Source organism: Lampris incognitus, chromosome 15 (genome assembly GCF_029633865.1).
Source record: "Lampris incognitus isolate fLamInc1 chromosome 15, fLamInc1.hap2, whole genome shotgun sequence".
Taxonomy (NCBI): Eukaryota; Metazoa; Chordata; class Actinopteri; order Lampriformes; family Lampridae; genus Lampris; species Lampris incognitus.
The window spans coordinates 22812850-22839378 of NC_079225.1; the positions used below are offsets into that span (position 1 = coordinate 22812850).

Sequence of the window (26529 nt, forward strand, 5' to 3'; positions counted from 1 at the left end):
CAGCTGTTGATCCAGATGTAGGTCCTGGGCAGCACCTCTGAATGTTATGGCTTCTTGTTCTGCCATGAGTGGGGGGATTCTCATTCCAGCAAGATCTGTTTTTACTCAATCTATTGGACTGGGTCTGAGTTTCCTCTTCAGAGGACTCATCAGATGAGTCTTCTATGTCATCAGAGGAGTCTTCTTCATGTAGGAGAGCTTGATTCCCAGACACACCCACAACTCCAGCTTCATGTAGGAGAGCTTGATTCCCAGACACACCCACAACTCCAACAAACAAATTTCACAGTTCCTCGCCAAATGCTATAGTAAATGCATGTGGGTAGTTTCTGACCCATGTGTGTTAACTTGATGTAGAAATACAAAAGCTGTGCTTGTTCATAAAGTTAGAAAGGAAAAATAAAAATGATGATGTGTGCTAAACAAAAACAAGATATTTATTGAATACTTGGAATAGTGAATGATAAAATACATTTATTTCAAAGATATATCATAGAAACACTCAACCATACATGAAATAACATAGAAAATGGATATGGGTCATTTTCAAAGATATATCATAGAAACACTCAACCATACATGAAATAACATAGAAAATGGATATGGGTCATTTTTGACCCATGTTGTGTGTGCATTAGAAAGGGTAGTGATACAAAAAGGGTTTTTATTCAAGAAGTAAGAAAGGAAAAATAAAATAAGGATGTATGATGATCAAAAACAAGTTAATTGAGGAACACCTGGAATACTGAATGACGAAATTAATTTATTGCAAATATATAGAACATAAATGCACAACATGGGTCACTTTTGATCCATGTTGTGCAAGGCTGATATGAATATTTAATACTATTATTGGTATTGTATATTACTACTGCACCCTTACTTTGACACCCTTCTCATTGGTGTCTACTTCTGTGTCCTCCCTCTACCTACACTTAGATCACCATAAGAGCATATACTATCTGTTATTGGGATATGTGGCATGTTAATCTAATTTGCATTTTCATTTTCCATTTCTAAGGCGTAGTTACACGAAATGCACGTGACATGCCATGCGAGCTTGGTTATGATTACTACGTAGTGCTCAATGACGCCAGCTGCTAAGTGCTGACCCTCTTGTAAGTCTGCCAAATGAGTAAACGTAAGGACACACTTTGGCAAATCAGTTTGCATAGTTTTATATATTTTTCCAAACACAGCATAGCAGCCACGTTGGTGACGTCACAGTACTGAGAGACAAAACACCTATTTGTACTCGGAGATTCTCGCCGGGCGCGGTGGCGCGCGCCTGTAATCCAAGTCACTGGGAGGCTGAGACTGGCGGATCGATTGAGCTCAGGGGCTCTGAGCTGCAGCGGACTATGCCGATCGGGTGTCCGCACTAAGTTCGGTATCGATATGGTGTTCCGGGGGGAGCCTAGGACCACCAGGTCGTCTAAAGAGGGGTGCACCGGCCCAGGCCGGCAACGGAGCAGGTCAAAGCCCCCGTGCCGCTCAGTAGTGGGATCGCGCCTGTGAATAGACGCTGTAGTGCAGCCTGAGCAATACAGCGGGACCCAGTCTCTTTTGAGGGTCCCCCCCCCCCTCCTCCACAGTTGTAGTCAGAATAATAGATTGTTTTGTGTGATAGGCAAAAAAATACAACAATACATCTGCATCCTTTGTTTTAAACAACTATTAAAATGGGGAAATCGGGCGGAAAATTAACACTTGGGTGCCAATGGGTAGCCTTGGCATATACGTGTGTTGCAACCCCCCCCCACACACACACACACATACACACGTACACACATACACACGTACACGGTTCAGCCAAGAGTTTTAGTCACATTTTTGCATATCATATAAAACACAATGTGTTTTGTATGATATGCAAAAACATATACAACATTGTCATATAATACATGTAAAAAGCATATCACGCAAAACACAATGTGTTTGTATGATATGCAACAATCTAAAAATACACCTGCATCCTTTATTTTCGACAAATATTAATTTGGGGAAATCGGGCGAAAAATAAACACTTGGGTGCCAACGGTTGGCCTTGGCATGTACGTGTGTTACAACCTCATCAATATAATAACATTTGATCATAATACTGATTGTTTCCCAACAATTATTTAACAAAACAAGGTAAAAGGGGGCATGTTTACGACTGCCTCCTACAGGATATATGTGGGCCTTACAATGCTTTTTTATTATTGTTATTATCTTAAACACTCCCAAGAATTAGGTAGCGCTGTTTCTCCACAATCAGTAGAAGGGGCATATGCCCAAACTGTAAAATTAGGAAGAACGTAAAATGGCATCAGTTAGGTCAATTTATGATTTCTCGATTAAAAACAATAATTCAGCTTTTGTTTACGGAATTTCCCTCGGGGATGAATAAAGTCTTCTGATTCTGAGTCAGATAAGCTGTTAGTAAAGGGAAGTGTATAAGATGTAAAAGTGTATGTGTATAAAGAGTGTATAGTGACGTGTATAGTGTACAGTGAAGTGTATAGTGAAGTTGTATAGTGTATTGTAAAGTGTATATGAAAGTGTATAGGGAAGTATATAAGGTGTAACTGTGTAATCCGCAACCCAAATTCAGATAAGCGACTTGGATAATGAATGAATGGATGAATTGATGAATGAATGAAGTGTATACGGGTTTCTAATAAGTCTTTGCTCTTCATCCCTAATTCTTAAACGCTCTCATGATCTGCAGACTGTCTAGTGCAGGGGTCTCAAACTACCAGGTAGTTTTAGAGTTTTGTGCGACCCGCGCTGTTTTAGACGTATTAAGAAATCCGGACGCGTATCCATTTTCTAGTTCTAAGTACTCAGTTAAGATTAGCTGTGAGTTTTGCATATCTCTCTCTCTCTCTCTCTCTCTCTCTCTCTCTCTCTCTCTCTCTCTCTCTCTCTCTCTCTCTCTCTCTCTCTCTCTCTCACGCACACACACACACTGTAGCCAGGCAGCGCGAGTAGTAGGCTAACCCGCAGGGAAATATGTCACGCGATATTGCTAATGTAAATTGTTGTCACTGCTTGCAGATGTGTTGTAAATATGTCACTTTCAAAAGCCAAAAGAAAGTTGACCAATGAGCACAGACAGTTCCAAGAGAAACGGACATGCGACTACTTCTTCATTTTCTGAGAGACTGCGTCAGTCTCAGCCCAAATATAATGGCAGGACGGATCAGCGAGTTGTCAGGCGACATCTACAGACAGTTGTGCACTAAAGCAAACGATTTCACACACTCAAAGAAAGAAAGTTGAATCAGTTCATCTGGACACAACGTTTATTGAGAGAAGCGTTTCATCACTCATATAAGTCACCTCTTCAGTCTCAACTGACTGCAGGTATCCCTTATCAACAATACAGTTAGTTGCATGCTCCAAGTACATGTCAAATGGAGGTCATAGACTTGCAGTGCAACACTGAGCTCAAGGCAAAGTTCAGAGATAAACAAGGAAAGCAGGAGATGCTTGGACAGTTTGTCAGAGCTTCCCAAAACATCCACAGAGTTGTCCAAACTGTTCGGGCAGGTCATGTGTCTTTTCAGCAGCACTTCTCTGCGTAAGAAACTTCTCAACTATGAACTTTAATTAAACAAAGCATGGGTCCAGACTGACCAATGAACATCTCCAGGCTGTCCTCGGGGTGTCCACTGCCCAGTCCCTGAAAGCAAATGTGCCTCAACTGTATCAGCAGATGAAGTGCCAGGTTTCTGGCAAGAAGTAGGCTAAAAACGTAGGCTTAGGCCAGGCTACACTATGTATATACAGTGCATCCGGAAAGTATTCACACCCCGTCACTTTCCCCACATTTTGTTATGTTACAGCCTTATTCCAAAATGGATTAAATTACTTTTTTCTCATCAATCTACACACAATACCCCATAATGACAAAGTGAAAAAGGTTTTGTAGGAATCTTTGCAAATTTATTAAAAATAAAAAACTGAAATATTTCATGTACATAAGTATTCACACCCTTTGCTGTGACACTCAAATTTTAGCTCAGGTTCATCCTGTTTCTACTGATCATCCTTGAGATGTTTCTACATCTTGATTGGAGTCCGCCTCTAGTAAATTCAATTGATCCAACTTGATTTGGAAAGGCACACATAAGGTCCCACTGTTGACAGTGCATGTCAGAGCAGAAACCAAGCCATGAAGTCAAAGGAATTGTCTGTGGACCCCTGAGACAGGATTGTATCGAGGCACAGATCTGGGGAAGGATACAATAACATTTCTACAGCTTTGAAGGTCCCGAAGAGCACAGTGGTCTCCATCATTCGTAAATGGAAGAAGTTTGGATCTACCAGGACTCTTCCTAGAGCTGGCCGCCCAGCCAGACTGAGCAATTGGGGGAGAAGGGCCTTGGTCAGGGAGGTGACCAAGAACCCGACGGTCACTCTGACAGAGCTCCAGCATTCCTCTGTGGAGATGGGAGAACCTTCCAGAAGGACAACCATCTCTGCAGCACTCCACCAATCAGGCCTTTATGGTAGAGTGGCCAGACGGAAGCCTCTGCTCAGTAAAAGGCACATGACAGCCCACTTGGAGTTTGCCAGAAAGCACCTAAAGGACTCTTAGACCATGAGAAACAAGATTCTCTGGTCTGATGAAACCAAGATTGAACTCTTTGGCCTGAATGCCAAACGTCACGTCTGGAGGAAACCAGGCACCTCTCATCACCTTGCTAATACCATCCCTACAGTGAAGCATGGTGATGGCAGCATCATGCTGTGGGGATGTTTTTCAGTGGCAGGAACTGGGAGACTAGTCAGGATCGAGGGAAAGATGAATGGAGCAGAGTACAGAGAGATCCTTGACGAAAACCTGCTCCAGAGCGCTCAGGACCTCAGACTGGGGCGAAGGTTTACCTTTCAACACGACAACGACCCTAAGCACACAGCCAAGACAACGAAGGAGTGGCTTCGGGACAAGTCTGTGAATGTCCTTGAGTGGCCCAGCCAGAGCCCAGACTTGAACCCCGTTGAACATCTCTGGAAAGACCTGAAAATAGCTGTGCAGCGACGCTCCCCATCTAACCTTACAGAGCTCGAGAGGTTCTGCAGAGAAGAATGGGAGAAATACCCCAAATATAGGTGTGCCGAGCTTGTAGCTTCATACCCAAGAAGACTTGAGGCTGTAATCGCTGCCAAGGGTGCCTCAACCAATTACTGAGTAAAGGGTGTGAATACTTATGTACATGCAATATTTCAGTTTTTTATTTTTAATAAATTTGCAAAAATTTCTACAAAACCTTTTTCGCTTTGTCATTATGGGGTATTGTATGTAGATTGATCAGAAAAAAAGGAATTTAATCAATTTTGGAATAAGGCTGTAACATAACAAAATGTGGAGAAAGTGAAGGGGTGTGAATACTTTCCGGATGCACTGTACTTACCTATTAATGTGAAAACTCTGGGAAAAAAATGTGAAATAATAAAATCGACGTGAACGTTATATAATCGAACAATTTTTTTCTTCATCCCTATTGCACTGGTGCTCCTCCATAAGACCACCTTTCAAGTGGCCCCCCAGGTAATTTGAGTGTGAGACCCCTGGTCTAGTGGAACATTGGCCTGTGTACCAAGAGCAATTCCTTATCCCAGGTTTAAAGGATGATATGAATATTTAATGCTACTATTGGTGTTGTCTATTACTACTGCACCCTTACTTTGACACCCTTCTCATTGGTGTCTACTTCTGTCCTCCCTCTACCTACACTTAGTATATACTGTTATGGTGATCTATCTGTTATAGTTATATGTGGCATGTTCATCTAATTTGCATTTTAATTTTCCATTTCTAAGGCGTAGTTACACGAAATGCACGTGACATGCCATGTGATCTTGGTTATGATTACTACGTAGTGCTCAATGACGCCAGCTGCTAAGTGCTGACCCTCTTGTAAGTCTGCCAAATGAGTCAATGTAAGGACACACTTTGGCAAATCAGTTTGCATAGTTTTATATATTTTCTTTCAAACACATCATAGCAGCCACTTTGGTGACGTCACAGTACTGAGAGACAAAGCACCTATTTGTACTGAGATGGTCTCGCTGTGCACGGTGGCGCGCACCTGTAATCCAAGTCACCGGGAGGCTGAGGCTGGCGGATCGATTGAGTTCAGGGGCTCTGAGCTGCAGCGGACTATGCCGATCGGGTGTCCGCACTAAGTTCGATATCGATATAGTGCTCCGGGGGGAGTCCGGGACTACCAGGTCGTCTGAAGAGGGGTGTAACAAGTGCAATTGCTTATACCAGGTTTAAAGGCTGATTTGAATATTTAATACTATTATTGACCCCTTACCAGCAAAACGTACAGTGCTAGACATCTTTAATTTATCACTTACTACTGGCATTGTTCCCAGCAGTTTTAAGACCGCTGTGGTTAAACCTCTACTTAAAAAAAAAACGCACCTCAATCCAGGGTCTCTTAATAACTATCGACCAGTCTCTAATCTTTCATTCTTTTCTAAAGTACTAGAGAGAGTTGTGTATCAACAACTTTCGACCCATATAGAAGAAAACCATCTATATGGACCTTTTCAATCAGCTTTCAGGCCCTGTCACTCCACTGAAAGTGCTCTGACCAGAGTGGTGAATGATCTTTTACTAGCTATGGACTCTGATTCCACTTCTTCGATTCTACTATTGGACCTCAGTGCAGCCTTTGACACCATTGATCACTGTATAATATTAGACAGATTAAACTGTAATTCTGGTGTCTCTGGCTTAGCTCTCTCTTGGCTTAAGTCCTTAAACCATACATTCCATCTCGAGCTCTTCGCTCTCAAAATACAGGGCTCCAGTGTGTACCCAAAGTTAAAAAGAAGTCAGCTGGAGGCAGGGCCTTTTCCTATCGGGCCCCGTTCTTGTGGAATAACCTGCCTGCTGCCATCAGACAGTCTGTCGAGTCCTTTAAATCCAAACTTAAAACTCGTCTTTTTGCCTTAACCTACAATTAGTTGCCTTTAAGTTGAGCGCTTCACAACCTGTACTGCATGATGGGTCGGTTTCTGTCTCAATGAATTTGCCAATCACTGTTCTGCTGATGAGATTACAGCATATAGATTATGACTAATTGATGATTTAACTGATTATGACTAATGACTATTGCAAACTGTTCTTTCATGTCTTTTCTCTCTCTCTCTGAGTGATGTCTTCTCCTTTCTCTTTTTGTGTGTGATAGGTGTGATGTGAGTCTCTCTTGTGTACACATGCAGTCGGTCCTCCCCCCAGGTCTCCGTGGTGACGGTGGTCACCACCTGGACGCTACTTGGCATTCCCCTCATCACATTTTCTTCTTATATATATATTATAAATCCATATAATTTTTGTTATCCTGGGTTTTGTTTTGTTTTTTGTGTTTTTTACATGGTGATGCTGGTCGTGTGGCTTGGGTCCTGGGCAGTTCCGGTGGCGTCTGGACACTGCTTGGCATCCTGCACATCATATTCTTCATTAATTTTATAATTCCATTATAATTCAGTTATCCTCTTTCAATGATGTATTCTGTAAATTGTGTAAACACAACATCCACTGCACGTTGTCCGTCTTGGGAGAGAGATCCCTCCTCTGTTGCTGTCCCTGAGGTTTCTTCCTATTTTTTCTCCCTGTTAAAGGTTTTTTTTTTTTTTTTTTTTAGGGAGTTGTTCCTTATCTGATGAGAGGGTCTAAGGACAGAATGTTGTGTTGCTGTAAAGCCCCCTGAGGCAAATTTGTAATTTGTGACATTGGGCTGTACAAATGAAATTGACTTGACTGTTGGTGTTGTCTATTACTATTGCACCCTTACTTCGACACCCTTCTCATTGGTGTCTACTTCTGTGCCCTCCCTCTGCCTACACTTAGATCACCATAAGAGCATATACTATCTGTTATAGTGATATGTGGCATGTAAATCTACTTTGCATTTTCATTTTCCATTTCTAAGGTGTAGTTACACTAAATGCACGTGACATGACATGCAATTTTTAAGTCAGGGTGGCCGAGCGGTCTAAGGCGCTACGTCCAGGTCGTAGTCTCGCCTGGAGGCTTAGGTTCGAATCCCACTTCTGACATAAATATTCCCTCATTTCGTTTTTAATGACAATAAATTGAATTGAATCTTGGCTACTGCGTAGTGCTCGATGACGCCAGCTGCTAACTGCTGACCCTCTTGTAAGTCTGCCACATGAGTAAATGTAAGGACACACTTTGGCAAATAACTTAACATATTTTTATATTTTCTTTCAAACACAGAGCAGCCACAGGGTGTTGCAATAATCATTTTAATTTTATTTACACTGGTTAGAGTTCATGGTCTTCTGGGTGGTAAAGCTCGCTCATCAGACGGTAGATGTATGAGGGTGCGTTTCCTCCAATATTAGAGATGAAAAGTGTGATGAGCTCAGGTGGGACGTAGTCAAACACCGGACAGTGCACATTCACTTTGGAGAGAATCTCCCCTAAAAGACAAGCACGTCAAACCAAATAGAAAAATAATCAATCACAATCGATTTAGGATGCAAAAGTAGATTATTCTTATTAATTTCCTCAAGATCTCTTGTTTCAGTTCTTTTTCCCCCTCTAGATAAAAAGAACATGCAATCCAATTACTGTCAAATTGCGCTGCCTGATATATTTTAGTAGAATTTAGAGTCATTTAAGTTCTAGCAACTTCATGAAACAACTACTAATCTAAAACATAAGATAAGATAGATGGCTTACAGTTGGTATAAGAACATATCTTTTCCAAAAACGTTTCTCACGGCTTTCTCAAAAGGATTTGGTCATGTCAGAAGACTGTTTTCTTGACACATGAAAATGTGCTACAAAGGCGGTGAATTGCCAGAGAGAATTCATAATAATACTTCATTAGATGCTTGTAGACATGCTAATGTTTAGTTTGGGCTAGTATATAAAGAACTTTTACTTTTTTGACAAAACATTGGTGGGCTAACCTTGTGGCATTTAAATCCACAAGACAGGTTTTTATTCCAACCAAACACTGCACAGATCACCACACCTGCAACCAGAGAAGGGTCGGCAATGTAAACTAAAGAAATGGTGCAGTGATCTGTCAGAATGACAACCTGCATACTTCGAGGCATGAATGGCACTTGGACGGAAAACAGTGGGATTGCCCATTTACATCTTGACTGAAAATGTGAGCATTACCTTCTGTGAATGGGAGCACCTCATGTGGGGAGACAAATTTGTGGAAAGTATCCTCTTCATTTGGGAACTGAGGGCATAACATAAAGGCATGTCATCAATCAGTTCTGTAATTGATCATGATGCTTTAGGACAGAACACAAAGTTTTACAGCTTTTCAATTTTTGATTTGTTACCTGAGGTGAGAGCTTGAACATGGGAGCACACACGATCAGGGGTGTGGAGTGGTGTTTCGCAGCCAATGCCAGTATATGTGTCCCATTGACGGCCCTAAGCCCTCCATTAGCTAGAATTGTCTGTGTACCAATGATAACCTAGGAAGGGATCACAATATAACATTACCATGGAACTTGGAGAGTGAGGCAATGGATCTTTTTTTTTTCTCTTGTGGTAAGTGAACCTGTATCAAGTTAAGAAAATATCTGTGACCATGACATCATTAAAGACATCAAAAGTTTGTCTTGAATGAGAGTTGATTTTTTTTTAACTGCTTTTAAATCACCTCCCCCCCAAAAAAATGATTGTGGCCTTCTCAGTGGGTTCTGTGTCAAATGAGTGATAGAGTGGATATAAAAAGTTTACACACACCTGTTAAAATGGCAGGTTTATGTGATGAAAAAAATGAAACCAAGATATGTCATGCCAGTTTTTCTACCCTTAAGGTGAAATTGCAACCTATAAAAATAAAGTGAAAACCAAACATTGTAGGGAGAAAAAAAAATACAAATCTTGCAATAACCTGATTTCATTAAGTGTGCACACCCTTAATTGGGGATTTGGCTGTGTTCAGAATTAACCAATCACATTCAAACTCATGTTAAATAGCAGTTAGTATACACCTGCCATCAATTAAAGTGACTGTGATTAGCCCCAAATAAAGTTCAGCTTTTCCTGCAGGACATTCCTGGCATCTTCCTGGTTGCATCCAGCTGCAAAAGCCATGGTCCACAAAGAGTTTACAAAGCATGAACGGGTTCTCATTGTTGAAAGGTATCGATCCAGAAAGGCATGCAAAATAATCTCAGGAACATTACCAAGAACAGGACGTCCCTCCAGATTGATGAGTAGACAAGGAGAAAATTGGTCAGTGAGGCTGCCAAGAGGCTTACAGCAACATTAAAGAAGCTGCAGAAATTTCTGCCAAGCACTGGTTGTTCCCTACATGTCACGACAATCTCCCGTATTCTTCACATGTCTGGGCTACGAGGTATGGCAGCAAGACGGGAAGCCTTTTCACACAACCCCCCCCCCCCAAAAAACATCCAAGCCCGGCTAAATTTTGCAAACCGATGCATTCAGTCTCTGAAAACCATGTAGGAAAAATTTATTATGGTCTGATGAGACCAAGGTTGAACTATTTGGCCAAGTTCCAAAAGGTATGTGTGGCACAATAACAACACAGCACATCCCGAAGAGAACACCACACCCACAGTGAAGCATGGTGGTGGCAGCATCAGGCATTTGGGGCTGATTTTCTTCAGCTGGAACTGGGGCTTTAGTCACAGAGAGAATCATGAATAGCTCCAAATACCAGTCGATTTTGGCACAAAACCTTCAGGTGTATGCTAGAAAGCTGAGGATGAAAAACAATTTCACCTTTCAACTCTACAACGACTCAAAGCATACATCCAAATCAACAAAGGAATGGCTTTACATGCCTGGGAAACTCACTGCACCATCACTAACTCACTGACCTGGAGGGACTTCTGCTGGAAGGCCTTGATTTGGTTTTTTATAAAACCAAAGCAGAAATCCAAGTTTTCTGGGACCCAGCACCCTTGTTGGAGAGAGTGTGGATCAATGCAAGTGGACCATCCCCACATATTTTGGTTGCGCCCACATATTCAACCTTTTTGGGGAAAAGTGGGACATTTGATATCTAGGATCCTGGGCTTTAATTTTGATGTGTCTTTCTCCTCTCTGTATCTTGGAGTTCCCCCTAAAAACTTAGATAAAGGTGATGCATAGCTCCTAAAAGAATTTCCTAGTAGCATCTAAAAAAGCTGTCACCAAATGTTGGCTGCAGAGAAATCCTCCAAATATGGACCTTTTTACTGGAATTGTCGATTATATATGCTCCACAGAAAAGATGACTTTCGCCCTTCGTCTACAGAAAGACAAAGGGGAAAAATACTGGCAAAAATGGGATTGCTACTTAAAGGAAACTGTTGTTGATAAGGATTTTTTTTCTCTCTTCTTTCTCATTAGGCAACATTGCTGAAATCCCTGTGTGATGACCCATACCTGTATATCTGTCTTTGGTGTTGGATGATAACAAACAAGATTTCTTGTTTTGTGCTTTGTTTGTTTGTATTTCAAATGCTGTTAAAAATAAAAGTGTAAAAAAAATGTTGGTTGACTATTGTTGGACACTGACACGAGCGGCACCAGATGCTGAGTACAAACGAGTTGTCAGGCGACATGTACAGACAGTTGTGCACTAAAGCAAACGATTTCACACACTCAAAGAAAGAAAGTTGAATCAGTTCATCTGGACACACAGTTATTGAGAGAAACGTTTCATCACTCATCTAAGTCACCTCTTCAGTCTCAGCTGACTGCAGGTATGCCTTATCAACAATACAGTTAGTTGTATGCTCCCAAATACATTTCAAATGGAGCTCAAACACCTGCAGTGCAACACTGAGCTCAAGGTTAAGTTCAGAGAGAAACAAGGAAAGCAGGAGATGCTTGGACAGTTTGTCAGAGCTTCCCAAAACATCCACAGAGTTGTCCAAACTGTTCGGGCAGGTCATGTGTCTTTTCGGCAGCACTTCTCTGCGTAAGAAACTTCTCAACTATGAACTTTAATTAAACAAAGCATGGGTCCAGACTGACCAATGAACATCTCCAGGCTGTCCTCGGGGTGTCCACTGCCCAGTCCCTGAAAGCAAACGTGCCTCACCTGTATCAGCAGATGAAGTGCCAGGTTTCTGGCAAGAAGTAGGCTAAAAACGTAGGTGTTGGCCAGGCTACGCTATGTATATACTATAGTTACCTATTCATGTGAAAACTCTGAAAAAATGTGAAATAATAAAAACGACGTGAATATTATATAATCGAACAATTTTTTTCCCTTCATCCCTATTGCACCGGTGCTCCTCCATAAGACCACCTGTCAAGTGGCCCCCCAGGTAATTAGTGTGAATGCCCAGCATTCACACTATTGCTTTGCAGTTCGTTATTTATTTATTTTTCTTCCGCCCATTATTTGACACTTTGTAGCTCCTTCATACTTTTAGCTACTGAAACCATTCAACTATCAAAATGTTCAACTCATTAAGGACATTATTGCTCCCCTTTCCGATTTTTCATACCTTTTGAACATTTTGAAATATTCAACCTTTTTCAGCCCTTTTTTGAATGGGAGTCAATGGGGGACTTTTGCAACTTTCCACCTCTTTTACTCCTTCATACTTTTAGCCACTGAAACCATTCAGGTATCAAAATGTTCATGTCTTTAAGCCCATTAAGGCTCACGTTTCGGTTTTTGAAATCTTTTATACTTTTAGACATATTAAGCTTTTTCTACTTTTTCAAAACAATGGAAGTCTATGGGGAAAGGTTGAAACCCTCATCACCTTTGAACTGTATCTCCTCCTTCATTTTTTGAGCTAGAAACCCCATTTAAAGCGTAAACAGTTCAGGACATTCAGCTCTTTCAGAATCCTAGTCAGATTTTAAAATTATTTTATCTAAATTTTAGCAATTCTGCCATACACTTTGCCTGTTAGAACGTTCAGTCCTATTGTGACATCACATATCAATTTGAAACTCAACTGCCAGCCTAATTAGTGTGAATGCTGGGCATTCACACTATTGCTTTACAGTTCTTTATTAGTGGCACCACTTCCACTTTTTCATACTTTAAACTACAGAAACCATTCAACAATCAAACGATTTATGTATTTAGCACATTATGGCACATTTTTCAGTTTTTTATACCTTTAAAACTTTTAAAATATTCAGTCATTTCACATTTCAGTTTCCAGGTAGGCTAGTGACTCTGACTTTTCCTATTTATCCATTTTCAGCAATGCTTTCGCGATTTCTTTCAGCAGCTCAGCATTCACACGCTTTTTCTGTGTAAAAGCATTTTTCTAGTTTGAGTTTGAGACCCCTGGTCTAGTGGAACATTGGCCTGTGTACCAACTGCAATCCCTTATCCCAGGTTTAAAGGCTGATATGAATATTTAATACTACTATTGGTTTTGTCTATTACTACTGCACCCTTACTTTGACACCCTTCTCATTGGTGTCCACTTCTGTGTCTTCCCTCTACTTACAGTTAGTATATGCTGTTATGATGATCTATCTGTTACAGTGATATGTGGCATGTTAATCTAATTTGCATTTTCATTTTCCATTTCGTAATTGCACGAAATGCACGTGACATGCCATTCAATCTTGGTTATGATTACTAGTAGTGCTCAATGACGCCAGCTGCTAAGTGCTGACCCTCTTGTAAGTCTGCCAAATGAGTAAACGTAAGGACACACTTTGGCAAATCAGTTTGCATAGTTTTATATTTTTTTCCAAACACAGCATAGCAGCCACTTTGGTGACGTCACAGCACTGAGAGACAAAGCACCTATTTGTACTCGGAGATTCTCGCCGGGCGCGGTGGCGCGCGCCTGTAATCCAAGTCACTGGGAGGCTGAGACTGGCGGATCGATTGAGCTCAGGGGCTCTGAGCTGCAGCGGACTATGCCGATCGGGTGTCCGCACTAAGTTCGGTATCGATATGGTGTTCCGGGGGGAGCCTAGGACCACCAGGTCGTCCAAAGAGGGGTGCACCGGCCCAGGCCGGCAACGGAGCAGGTCAAAGCCCCCGTGCCGCTCAGTAGTGGGATCGCGCCTGTGAATAGACGCTGTAGTGCAGCCTGAGCAATACAGCGGGACCCGGTCTCTTTTGAGGGTCCCCCCCCACGTGTTTTAGTTCTAGTCAGACTAAGGGACCCAGTCTCTTTTGAGGGCCCCCCCACGTGTTTTAGTTCTAGTCATAGTAATAGATTGTGTTTTGTATGCTATGCAAAAAAATACACCTGCATCCTTTATTTTAAACAAATATTAATTTGGGGAAATCAGGCAAAAAATGAACACTTGGGTGCCAATGGGTGGCCTTGGCATGTACGCGTTGTACAACCTCATCAGTATAATAACATTTGATAATAATACTGATTGTTTTGCAACAATTATTTAGCAAAAAAAAAAGGCATGTTCGGGACTTCCTCCTACAGGACATGTGTAGTCCTTACATGCTTTTTTCTTTCTATCACAGTTATACGCTTCCAAGGTTTACTTTGAAGCGCTGTTTCTCCCCAATCAGTAGAAGGGGCCGAAGCCCAAAATGTAAAAGTATGAACAACAATAGGATTCAATTCAATTCAATTCGAAACTTTATTGCAGACTCAGGGTCCATAACAGACAAAGACAAACAGGTAAAAGACAAACCCCAGCCAATACAAAGAGTAAACACAATAAAATAATTGATTTTTAGCTTTTGGTCTTCGTGTGTATATCTTATACTGTGTTTGCTGTGTTTGTCTGTGTCTGTCTTGCACTGTTTGGTGAAGCCACAGCCTTCATTTCATTTTTAACATTTGCCTGCACATTGTTTTTAATGACAATAAAATTGAATTGAATTGAATAATATAAATGGAACAAATCAGTGTCTTGGTAGCGTGTGGCACTGAATCTTATATTAGTTAAACTGTTGATGATTACATTATCAGTCATTGAGCTGGCAAATAAATTTATACATGAGATTTCTTAGAAGAGCCTGAAAGGTATTGACTCCTGCAGCCACAAACATTTCACTTGCACTACACCGTCCAGGTCTTTTAATAGTATTCTCCTTGCATCATTATAAGCTACTCGAAGCCTCTGTAAGCTTGCGTTTTATAGTTTGACCACGGGGGGGCAGTATATGGTTTGTACAATATGCTCTGAACAGAGACATCCTCACACTAACTGAACACATACCAAACTTGCGTGACAGAGTGTTTACTTGTGCATACATCAAGCGGCATTGCCTATAAATATAATCATCATCGTCTGTCATATGTTCAGTGATATAGTGCCCAAGATATTTCACCTTATTACATACCCCAAGATTATTATCAGACAATTAAATAAACTAAAGTTCTTAAAGTAAAATTCTTTACTTCATCCTGCGCCCTTGTCGAACATGGTCCAGTTATTACTTGTGTTGTTACAGAGAGTTTGCAAAATATGTTCACTATTATTTCCATTTGTTCTTTTATTCCTGCCTACGTGTTTTATTTTGTTAGTTTAACGTGTCCGAAATAAAATCAATATCAAAATCAGGAAATTTTAGTTGAGTGACCTCTTTGGTTCTGCAGATCATGACAACACTCTTACTAGCATTGTATTTGATATCATGCTCCACCCCAAACACAGAACATATATATCAAGGAGCTGCTGGAGACCAGCGCTACAGGGACTAAGGATGACAAGGTCATCTGCATACATAGTATGGTTCACTAAGGTATTACCCATCATGCACCCAGTGTTACAGGCTTTCAGCTGCTTGGACAAATCATCAATATATAAATTGTAGAGAACTGGAGACAGAATCCCCCCTTGTCTGACACCAATGCTGACCCCAAATGGGGCTGAAACACTATTACCCCATTTTATTGGATAGTCTGGTGGGCATACCAATAAACCAGGATTCTCACAGTGTATTTGGGCACCCCTCTTTGACTCAATTTAACAAACAACTTTCTGTGATTAACACGATGAAAAGCTTTTGAAGCATCAATAAAACACATAAGAACCGGTGAGTTTTGGCCTCTGTATTTGATAATAATTTCCTTTAAGGTATATATACATAAGTCAGTGCCATGTCTAGCTTTAAAACCAAACTGGTTATCCGTGGAGGTGATAAATTCATGCGCTCTATCCAGTAGGATTCTTTCTAGCACTTTTGACAGTATGCTGGCTAGAGCTATAGGCCTGTAGTTCTCTAGGCTGCATACTTTACCAACTTTGTCCTTAATGACTGTTACTAACAGTACAGACAACACTGAGTCTGGTAACAAGCCATGGACCAGATATATATGATTTCTCGATTAAAAACAATAATTCAACTTTTAGTAAAGGGAAGTGTATAAGGGTTACTAATAAGTCTCTCCTCTTCATCCCTAATTCTTAAATAGTCTCACGACCTGCAGACTGTCTAGTGCAGGGGTCTCAAACTACCGGGCCACGAGCCACGTCTGGCCCGCGCTATGTTTTATATTTATTAAGAGATTTGGACAGTGTATCCATTTTGCATAACTACTTTCAGTTTTTTTTTAACTTCTCTTTGTTTCTAGTTCAAAGTACTCAGTTAAGATTAGTTGTGAGGCCAGTTGCAGATGTCAGTTTTGCAGCACACACACACACACACACACACACACACACACACACACACACACACACACACACACACACACACACATACACACACACACACACACACACACACACACACACACTGAAGCCAGTTGCAGATGACATGGCCTAATGTCAATTTTGCAGCTCTCTCTCTCTCTCTCTCTCTCTCTCTCTCTCTCTCTCTCTCTCTCTCTCTCTCTCTCTCTCTCTCTCTCTCTCTCTCTCTCTCTCTGCACTGCATGCTGGGAGGTTTGGTGCGTCAGCGTGAGTGAGCGTGTTCAATGAGCTTGAGTGTGTTTTTTGGCTTAATTCACCGGTTTTCTACTGCTTTCACTTTTCTTCTATACATGGTAAGGTAAGAGAAGTTTAAATAACCTATTCATGTGAAAACTATGAAAACATTTGAAATAGTAATAAAACCATGTGAAGGTTATATAATCGAAGTTTTTTTCTTCATCCCTAGACCACCTGTCAAGTGGCCCCCAGTTAATTTGAGTTTGAGACCCTTGGTCTACTGGCACATTGGTCTGTGTAGCAAGTGCAATTGCTTATACCAGGTTTAAAGGCTGATATGAATATTTAATACTATTATTGACCCTTACCAGCAAAACGTACAGTGCTAGACATCGTTAATTTATCACTTACTACTGGCATTGTTCCTAGCAGTTTTAAGACCGCTGTGGTTAAACTTCTACTTAAAAAAAAAAAACGCACCTCAATCCAGGGTCTTTTAATAACTATTGACCAGTCTCTAATCTTCCATTCTTTTCTAAAGTACTAGAGAGAGTTGTGTATCAACAACTTTCGACCCATATAGAAGAAAACCATCTATATGGACCTTTTCAATTAGCTTTCAGGCCCTGTCACTCCACTGAAACTGCTCTGACCAGAGTGGTGAATGATCTTTTACTAGCTATGGACTCTGATTCCACTTCTTTGATTCTACTATTGGAACCCAGTGCAGCCTTTGACACCACTGATCACTGTATACTATTAGACAGATTAAATTGTAATTTTGGTGTCTCTGGCTTGGCTCTCTCTTGGCTTAAGTCCTACTTATCTGGAAGAACACATTGTGTCTGCTATAGTAATATTGCATCAAAATTCTCTGACGTTAAATATGGTGTACTTCAGGGCTCAGTTCTTGGCCCTCTACTTTTCTCTCTTTACATTACACCTCTTGGCCAAATTATACGCAGTTATGGAATAGATTTCCATTGCTATGCTGATGCTACTCAGCTGTATGTGCCTATAAGGGCTGATGATCATACTCAAATGACTAATTTAGAGGCCTGCTTGGATACTGTGAAAAATTGGATGTCCCTTACCTTTCTGCTTTTAAATTCAGATAAAACCGAGATGCTGGTCATTGGCCCTGATAGACACAGACACCAGTTTGGTCAAGTAACGGTAATGATCGACAACTCTGGTTTCACAAAGTGTGGCAGCCAAAAATCTTGGTGTTACGTTTGAGCCCAGCCTTTCTTTTGATAAGCACATTAAAGAAGTCACCAAGACTGCCTTTTTTCACTTACGTAACATGGCTAAAATTCAGTCTTTTCTGTCCATGATTGACGCAGAGACTCTAATACGTGCATTTGTTTCATCCAGACTTGATTACTGTAATGTTCTGTTGTCAGGTCTGCCACATGCTAGTACTGAACGTCTTCAGATGGTTCAGAATGCTGCTGCTAGAATCCTAACTAAATCTAGGAAATTTGACCATATTACATCAATTCTTGCCTCCCTTCGCTGGCTTCCTATCCATGTTAGATCAGAACACAAGGTGGTTCTCCTGACTTATAAAATCCTAAATGGGCTTTCCCCATCGTAACCTGTCTGATCTCCTTAAACCATACATTCCACCTCGAGCTCTTCGCTCTCAAAATACAGGGCTCCTGTGTGTACCCAAAGTTAAAAAGAAGTCAGCTGGTGGCAGGGCCTTTTCCTATCGGGCCCCGTTCTTGTGGAATAACCTGCCTGCTGCCATCAGACAGTCTGTCGAGTCCTTTAAATCCAAACTTAAAACTCGTCTTTTTGCCTTAGTTTACATTAGTTGCCTTTAAGTTGAGTGCTTCACAACCTGTACTGCATGATGGGTCGGTTTCTGTCTCAATGAATTTACCAATCACTGTTCTGCTGATGAGATTACAGCATATAGATTATGACTAATTGATGATTTAACTGATTATGACTACTAATAACTATTGCAAACTGTTCTTTCATGTCTTTTCTCTCTCTCTCTGAATGATGTCTTCTCCTTTCTCTTTTTGTGTGTGATTGGTGTGATGTGAGTCTCCCTTGTGTGCACATGCAGTCGGTCCTCCCCCCAGGTCTCCGTGGTGACGGTGGTCACCACCTGGACGCTACTTGGCATTCCCCTCATCACATTTTCTTCTTATATATATATATTATAAATCCATATAATTTTGTTATCCTGGGTTTTTGTTTTGTTTTTTGTGTTTTTTACATGGTGATGCTGGTCGTGTGGCTTGGGTCCTGGGCAGTTCCGGTGGCGTCTGGACACTGCTTGGCATCCTGCACATCATATTCTTCATTAATTTTATAATTCCATTATAATTCAGTTATCCTCTTTCAATGATGTATTCTGTAAATTGTGTAAACACAACATCCACTGCACGTTGTCCGTCTTGGGAGAGAGATCCCTCCTCTGTTGCTGTCCCTGAGGTTTCTTCCTATTTTTTCTCCCTGTTAAAGGTTTTTTTTTTTTTTAGGGAGTTGTTCCTTATCCGATGCGAGGGTCTAAGGACAGAATGTTGTGTTGCTGTAAAGCCCCCTGAGGTAAATTTGTAATTTGTGACATTGGGCTGTACAAATAAAATTGACTTGACTGTTGGTGTTGTCTATTACTATTGCACCCTTACTTCGACACCCTTCTCATTGGTGTCTACTTCTGTGCCCTCCCTCTGCCTACACTTAGATCACCATAAGAGCATATACTATCTGTTATAGTGATATGTGGCATGTAAATCTACTTTGCATTTTCATTTTCCATTTCTAAGGTGTAGTTACACTAAATGCACGTGACATAACATGCAATCTTTAAATCAGGATGGCCGAGCGGTCTAAGGCGCTAAGACCAGGTCCTAATCTACCCTGGAGGCTTGGGTTTGAATCCCACTTCTGACATAAATATTCCCTTATTTCATTTTTAACATGTGCCTGCACATTGTTTTTAATGACAATAAATTGAATTGAATCTTCGCTACTGCGTAGTGCTCAATGACACCAGCTGCTGACCCTATTGTAAGTCTGCCACATGAGTAAATGTAAGGACACACTTTGGCAAATAACATATTTTTATATTTTCTTTCAAACACGGAGCAGCCACAGGGTGTTGCAATAATCATTTCAATTTTATTTACACTGGTTAGAGTTCATGGTCTTCTGGGTGGTAAAGCTCGCTCATCAGACGGTAGATGTATGAGGGTGCGTTTCCTCCAATATTAGAGATGAAAAGTGTGATGAGCTCAGGTGGGACGTAGTCAAACACCGGACAGTGCACATTCACTTTGGAGAGAATCTCCCCTAAAAGACAAGCACGTCAAACCAAATAGAAAAATAATCAATCACAATCGATTTAGGATGCAAAAGTAGATTATTCTTATTAATTTCCTCAAGATCTCTTGTTTCAGTTCTTTTTCCCCCTCTAGATAAAAAGAACATGCAATCCAATTACTGTCAAATTGCGCTGCCTGATATATTTTAGTAGAATTTAGAGTCATTTAAGTTCTAGCAACTTCATGAAGCAACTACTAATCTAAAACATAAGATAAAATAGATGGCTTACAGTTGGTATAAGAACATATCTTTTCCAAAAACGTTTCTCACGGCTTTCTCAATAGGATTTGGTCATGTCAGAAGACTGTTTTCTTGACACATGAAAATGTGCTACAAAGGCGGTGAATTGCCAGAGAGAATTCATAATAATACTTCATTAGATGCTTGTAGACATGCTAATGTTTAGTTTGGGCTAGTATATAAAGAACTTTTACTTTTTTTGACAAAACATTGGTGGGCTAGCCTTGTGGCATTTAAATCCACAAGACAGGTTTTTATTCCAACCAAACACTGCACAGATCACCACACCTGCAACCAGAGAAGGGTCGGCAATGTAAACTAAAGAAATGGTGCAGTGATCTGTCAGAATGACAACCTGCATACTTCGAGGCATGAATGGCACTTGGATGGAAAACAGTGGGATTGCCCATTTACATCTTGACTGAAAATGTGAGCATTACCTTCTGTGAATGGGAGCACCTCATGTGGGGAGACAAATTTATGGAAAGTATCCTCTTCATTTGGGAACTGAGGGCATAACATAAAGGCATGTCATCAATCAGTTCTGTAATTGATCATGATGCTTTAGGACAGAACACAAAGTTTTACAGCTTTTCAATTTTTGATTTGTTACCTGAGGTGAGAGCTTGAACATGGGAGCACACACGATCAGGGGTGTGGAGTGGTGTTTCGCAGCCAATGCCAGTGTATGTGTCCCATTGACGGCCCTAAGCCCTCCATTAGCTAGAATTGTCTGTGTACCAATGATAACCTAGGAAGGGATCACAATATAACATTACCATGGAACTTGGAGAGTGAGGCAATGGATCTTTGTTTTTCTCTTGTGGTAAGTGAACCTGTATCAAGTTAAGAAAATATCTGTGACCATGACGTCGTTAAAGACATCAAAAGTTTGTCTTGAATGAGTGTGTTTTTTTTAAATGCTTTTAAATCAGTTCTCCCAACAATAACAAAAATTGTGGCCTTCTCAGTGGGTTCTGTGTCAAATGACATGAGTGATAGAGTGGATATAAAAAGTCTACACACCCCCGTTAAAATTGCAGGTTTATGTGATGTAAAAAAAATGAAACCAAGATATGTCATGCCAGTTTTTCTACCCTTAAGGTGAAATTGCAACCTACAAAAATGAGGTGAAAACCAAAAATTTTAGAGAGAAAAAAAAAGAAAAATGCAAAGCTTGCAATAACCTGATTTCATTAAGTGTGCACACCCTTAATTGGGAATTTGGCTGTGTTCAGAATTAACCAATCACATTCAAACTCATGCTAAATAGCAGTTAGTATACACCTGCCATCAATTAAAGTGACTGTGATTAGCCCCAAATAAAGTTCAGCTGTTCCTGCAGGACATTCCTGACATCTTCCTGGTTGCATCCAGCTGCAAAAGCCATGGTCCACAAAGAGTTTACAAAGCATGAACGGGTTCTCATTGTTGAAAGGTATCGATCCAGAAAGGCGTGCAAAATAATCTCCCAAGGCACTACATATACCATGGAACACAGTGAAGACAATCATCAACAAGTAGAGAAAATATGGTGCAACAGGGACATTACTAAGAACAGGACGTCCCTCCAGATTGATGAGTAGACAAGGAGAAAATTGGTCAGGGAGGCTGCCAAGAGGCCTACGGCAACATTAAACGAGCTGCAGAAATTTCTGCCAAGCACTGGTTGTTCCCTACATGTGACGACAATCTCCCGTATTCTTCACATGTCTGAGCTATGAGGTTTGGCAGCAAGACGGAAGCGTTTTCACAAAAAAAAACAAAAAAAAAAAAACCATCCAAGCCCGGCTAAATTTTGCAAACGGATGCATTCAGTCTCTGAAAACCATGTAGGAAAAATTTATTATGGTCTGATGAGACCAAGGTTGAACTGTTTCGCCAAGTTCCAAAAGGTATGTGTGGCACAATAACAACACAGCACATCCCGAAGAGAACACCACACCCACAGTGAAGCATGGTGGTGGTGGCATCAGGCTTTTGGGGCTGATTTTCTTCAGCTGGAACTGGGGCTTTAGTCACAGAGAGAATCATGAATAGCTCCAAATACCAGTCGATTTTGGCACAAAACCTTCAGGTGTATGCTAGAAAGCTGAGGATGAAAAACAATTTCACCTTTCAACTCTACAACGACTCAAAGCATACATCCAAATCAACAAAGGAATGGCTTTACATGCCTGGGAAACTCACTGCACCATCACTAACTCACTGACCTGGAGGGACTTCTGCTGGAAGGCCTTGATTTGGTTTTTTATAAAACCAAAGCAGAAATCCAAGTTTTCTGGGACCCAGCACCCTTGTTGGAGAGAGTGTGGATCAATGCAAGTGGACCATCCCCACATATTTTGGTTGCGCCCACATATTCAACCTTTTTGGGGAAAAGTGGGACATTTGATATCTAGGATCCTGGGCTTTAATTTTGATGTGTCTTTCTCCTCTCTGTATCTTGGAGTTCCCCCTAAAAACTTATATAAAGGTGATGCCTATCTCCTAAAAATAATTTCCTAGTAGCATCTAAAAAAGCTGTCACCAAATGTTGGCTGCAGAGAAATCCTCCAAATATGGACTTTTTTACTGGAATTGTCAATTATATATGCTCCACAGAAAAGATGACTTTCGCCCTTCGTCTACAGAAAGACAAAGGGGAAAAATACTGGCAAAAATGGGATTGCTACTTAAAGGAAACTGTTGTTGATTAGGATTTTTTTCTCTCTTCTTTCTCATTAGGCAACATTGCTGAAATCCCTGTATGATGACCTATACCTGTATATCTGTCTTTGGTGTTGGATGATAACAAGCAAGAGTTCTTGTTCTGTACTTTGTTTGTATTTCAAATGCTGTTAAAAATAAAAGTGTAAACAAAAATTTTGGTTGACTATTGTTGGACACTGACACGAGCGGCACCAGATGCTGAGTACAAACGAAAATCAGCTGCAAAACATTTCAAGCTCAGTTGAACTAACACAATGTGTCAGCATCATTAAGTGATTAATTAAACATGTTAAGAGTGGGAAAATATTGTCAAGTCAAGATGTGCTAAGCTGATGAAATCAAAAGGCGCTTCAACAAAGTATTACTTTAGGGGTGTGCACATTTATGCAACCAGGTTACTTTTTTTTCCCTTAAAAGGTTTGTTTTTCACTTTAATTTTATGGGTTGCAATTTCACATTAAAAGGTGGCAAAGTTCTGGCATGATTTATCTTGGTTTCATTTTTTTTACATCACAAAAACCTGCAATTTTTACAGGGGTGTAGAATTTTTATATCAACTGTACCTTACCCTTTTTCAACCTAGCCAATTTCCCTCTTAATCAAATCATAGTGGCCTCAATCTGTCTATCCAATCTCAATTGTCAGCATGATAGAGAGAATAGAAAGAGAGCAGAATACATACACAGACTCCCCGAAGGGACTGCACTTAGTAACTGGGAGATGGCAGACCTCAGTGTGGGGAAATATGATGCAAGGTGTTGACCATGTACCTTATTAACACGAGACATCACGGCAAATATGGCAGCATCTGGAATCACAGTTGTTTCAATGCCGGCTTCAGAGAGACTTGTTGCCATTTGATGTCCCTTGTGGAAAATGAAGGGGGGGGGGGGAACCCAATACAAATGAAGCTACATCTTGCCCATCCTCCTGTCCCTCTAATTATGAACACAAATATTCTGGACAAGGGAGATTTTTTATTTAACGGACACGTTTGAAAGTTATGTCACCTACCTGGCAGAAGGGGGCACACTCCGCTACGATAACGTGGAACTTGCGTTTGCGTGCTGCATCTTTGAGGAAGGCTTCAACAGTGCGAGAACGGCCGATGGTCATGATAACCTCATTAGAGTGGATGTGCTCCAGGGCCTGTATAGCGATGTTGTCTGTTGTCCCCTCTGCAATATCATTCAGTTAACATATGTGGTGTATAATTGTAACCAGCAACATTATTCAATTTGGAATTTCATTAAAGGAGATGACCAAAAAAACCCTTTGGGTCTTATTCATCTTGCTTGAACAAAATTTTGTAATCACAAATGTCAAGATCAATACGTATTGTTCTATATAAAAAAGGTGTTACAAAGATGTTGTTAAAGCAGACCGCATGCATACAGATATTATGCTCAAAATCAAGTTTTGTATATTTTACTTAAGTAAAAAGACGGGATTTCTTAAGTGTCAAATAGCTGGTGATGAACAAATAAATTTAAAATATATTAAAAGAGAATCTTACCCAGCTCTGTGAGCAACTCATTGATAGCCTCTATAACATTGGCTTTAAGAGGGGCAAAATGTTGTCTGAAGTTATCATCACTGAGTCCCCCTGAAGTCAGCAGCTTGTGGAGAGATTCTTGTTGGTCCGTCTCCTCACTGCCACTGCCTCTAGACCTACAATACAAAAGTTGAATCGAAACGATGGTATGAGGTAATCTGAAAAGTTCCCCAATTTAAGTATAAAAGCTCAATATTGGGTTACCAAGGAGAAGGTGCAGTTTGACTTCAGACAGCAATATTCTATTTTTGCAAGGTCACCTGCCACAAATCTAATAACCTTTAAATCAGTTTGATCTGCAACTTGCCCTGTGGGGTCACGGTGGTCTGACTGGTCCCTCGGCCCACTTACCTGGCATATTCTTCTCTAATCATCCTAAGCACCCGTCTGACCATGTTACCGACCGTGGTCTCAGAGGGCTGGGCAGCTGTCATCCTCCTCCCCTCTTTGCGAATGATCTCCATTAAATCACCTAGGGCAGCAGATGTTTAAGGGGAAACAAGAAAGATGTCTGAATATCTGCTAGCTATGTGATGCATAGCAGGTTGAGCTGACTAAGAGTAAACCAATAAGGACTCACGCTACAAATCCAGAAGGAGGATGAGGCAAGGCACTATGACACCAAGTTAATCACATGAGACAGCTGCAAAAACGTTTATGTGTTTGGCATTTGGAGTGACACCTCAATGGGAAGTCTCTAAACTAGCTGTCTTATAACGTTAACTGTATTGGTTAAACTTGACAGGTAACAACCTGCGCTGTTCCATCGTGCCTGGGAAGTGATCCTACGGAGCAGGGCGGTCGTCTCTCGGGCAGTTTCGGCCGAGCCGCGCAAGGGTCCCGTCCCGCTGCCTCCGCGCTTCAAGTCGGCAACAAAAGCTTCAATTCTCTCGGTAAGGTCAGCTTCTTTATCTGACCCTGGCATGTCGTCGCGAAGAAGAGTTATTCCCTCGCTGTGAGTTTTCAACACGTTTGCGTCAGAAATATCTTGGGAGGCGGAAGTGCAAATAGTTTCCGGGTCAACAAAGACCGTATTCTTATTTATTTATATTGTTATACAATTCCTGTAGCTTTTCCTTAAATTTCTCGATTCACGAGCCATGACTATAGGTCAACTCTCCGGAGCCCTTACCGGCGTTCTTTCTTATGATTACAACCAGACATTTGAGCGAGAGAGAGCGAGAGGGGGGGGGGGGGGAGAGGGAGCGAGCCCGCCCGCCATTGGCCAATGGATCGTACATCAACGTCACTGCCATATTGGACCGGGCAATACTACCTGTGAACAAATACAAGAAAACGAGGGAGCCGCGGTTTTTCTGAATAAAAAGCACTATAGCGTGCACATCTCTGTGATCTACGTGGAGTACAAAAAAGTTTTGTCTCCAGTTACTTAGATTCTTGATAGAGTATAATCGCTGCTAGACGCTCAAGGGGGGGGGGGGTGTATCAACGTTAGGCTTATATGAACTGAATTACTTAACGTGGTGGAAAATAATTCATTGTCATAAAATGCTATAGTTTTATGAAATCTCAAGTGGCCTGTGTGTTGCACAGTCTGTTGTGTTGTTTCGTATTAATATATGCTGCTTTTCATCCCATCTTTTTAAGAGAAAAAGGAAAGCCCTGGTCAAACCTGGTCAAACTGTCTTAACCGCTTAGTTGTCCATATTTGAATCAATATCATATTGACTGACTCTTGCAATATTTGGTTTATATTTGCACAGGGTACACAACTTTATTGTGTGTGTGTGTATTTGTGTGTATGTATATATACTTAGCACAAAAAGTAAGGAAATTTGTGTTTGGTAGATTATTTCTTTGTTGTAACAATGCTTCTTAGCAATAAATCTTATACCGTTGGAAAGCCTGTTTA

At 40.9% G+C, this 26529-nt stretch overlaps 2 protein-coding genes across 2 annotated transcripts; both read right to left on the minus strand.

The window, feature by feature from the left end:
- Positions 1-8222: 8222 nt before the first annotated feature.
- On the minus strand, positions 8223-9490 carry LOC130125573 (translation initiation factor eIF-2B subunit beta-like). The gene is made up of 3 exons (XM_056295174.1): positions 9340-9490; positions 9167-9233; positions 8223-8454 (listed from the first exon to the last, which is right to left on the minus strand). Exons 1-3 carry the CDS (start codon positions 9358-9360, stop codon positions 8297-8299), a joined length of 246 nt encoding a protein of 81 aa, XP_056151149.1. The 5' UTR covers positions 9361-9490; the 3' UTR covers positions 8223-8296.
- A 10386-nt stretch (positions 9491-19876) lies between these two features.
- On the minus strand, positions 19877-25812 carry eif2b2 (eukaryotic translation initiation factor 2B, subunit 2 beta). The gene is made up of 8 exons (XM_056294783.1): positions 25410-25812; positions 25008-25128; positions 24618-24772; positions 24116-24279; positions 23872-23967; positions 21003-21140; positions 20830-20896; positions 19877-20116 (listed from the first exon to the last, which is right to left on the minus strand). The coding sequence occupies exons 1-8, from the start codon at positions 25579-25581 to the stop codon at positions 19959-19961; spliced, it is 1071 nt and encodes a 356-aa protein (XP_056150758.1). The 5' UTR covers positions 25582-25812; the 3' UTR covers positions 19877-19958.
- Positions 25813-26529: the final 717 nt, after the last annotated feature.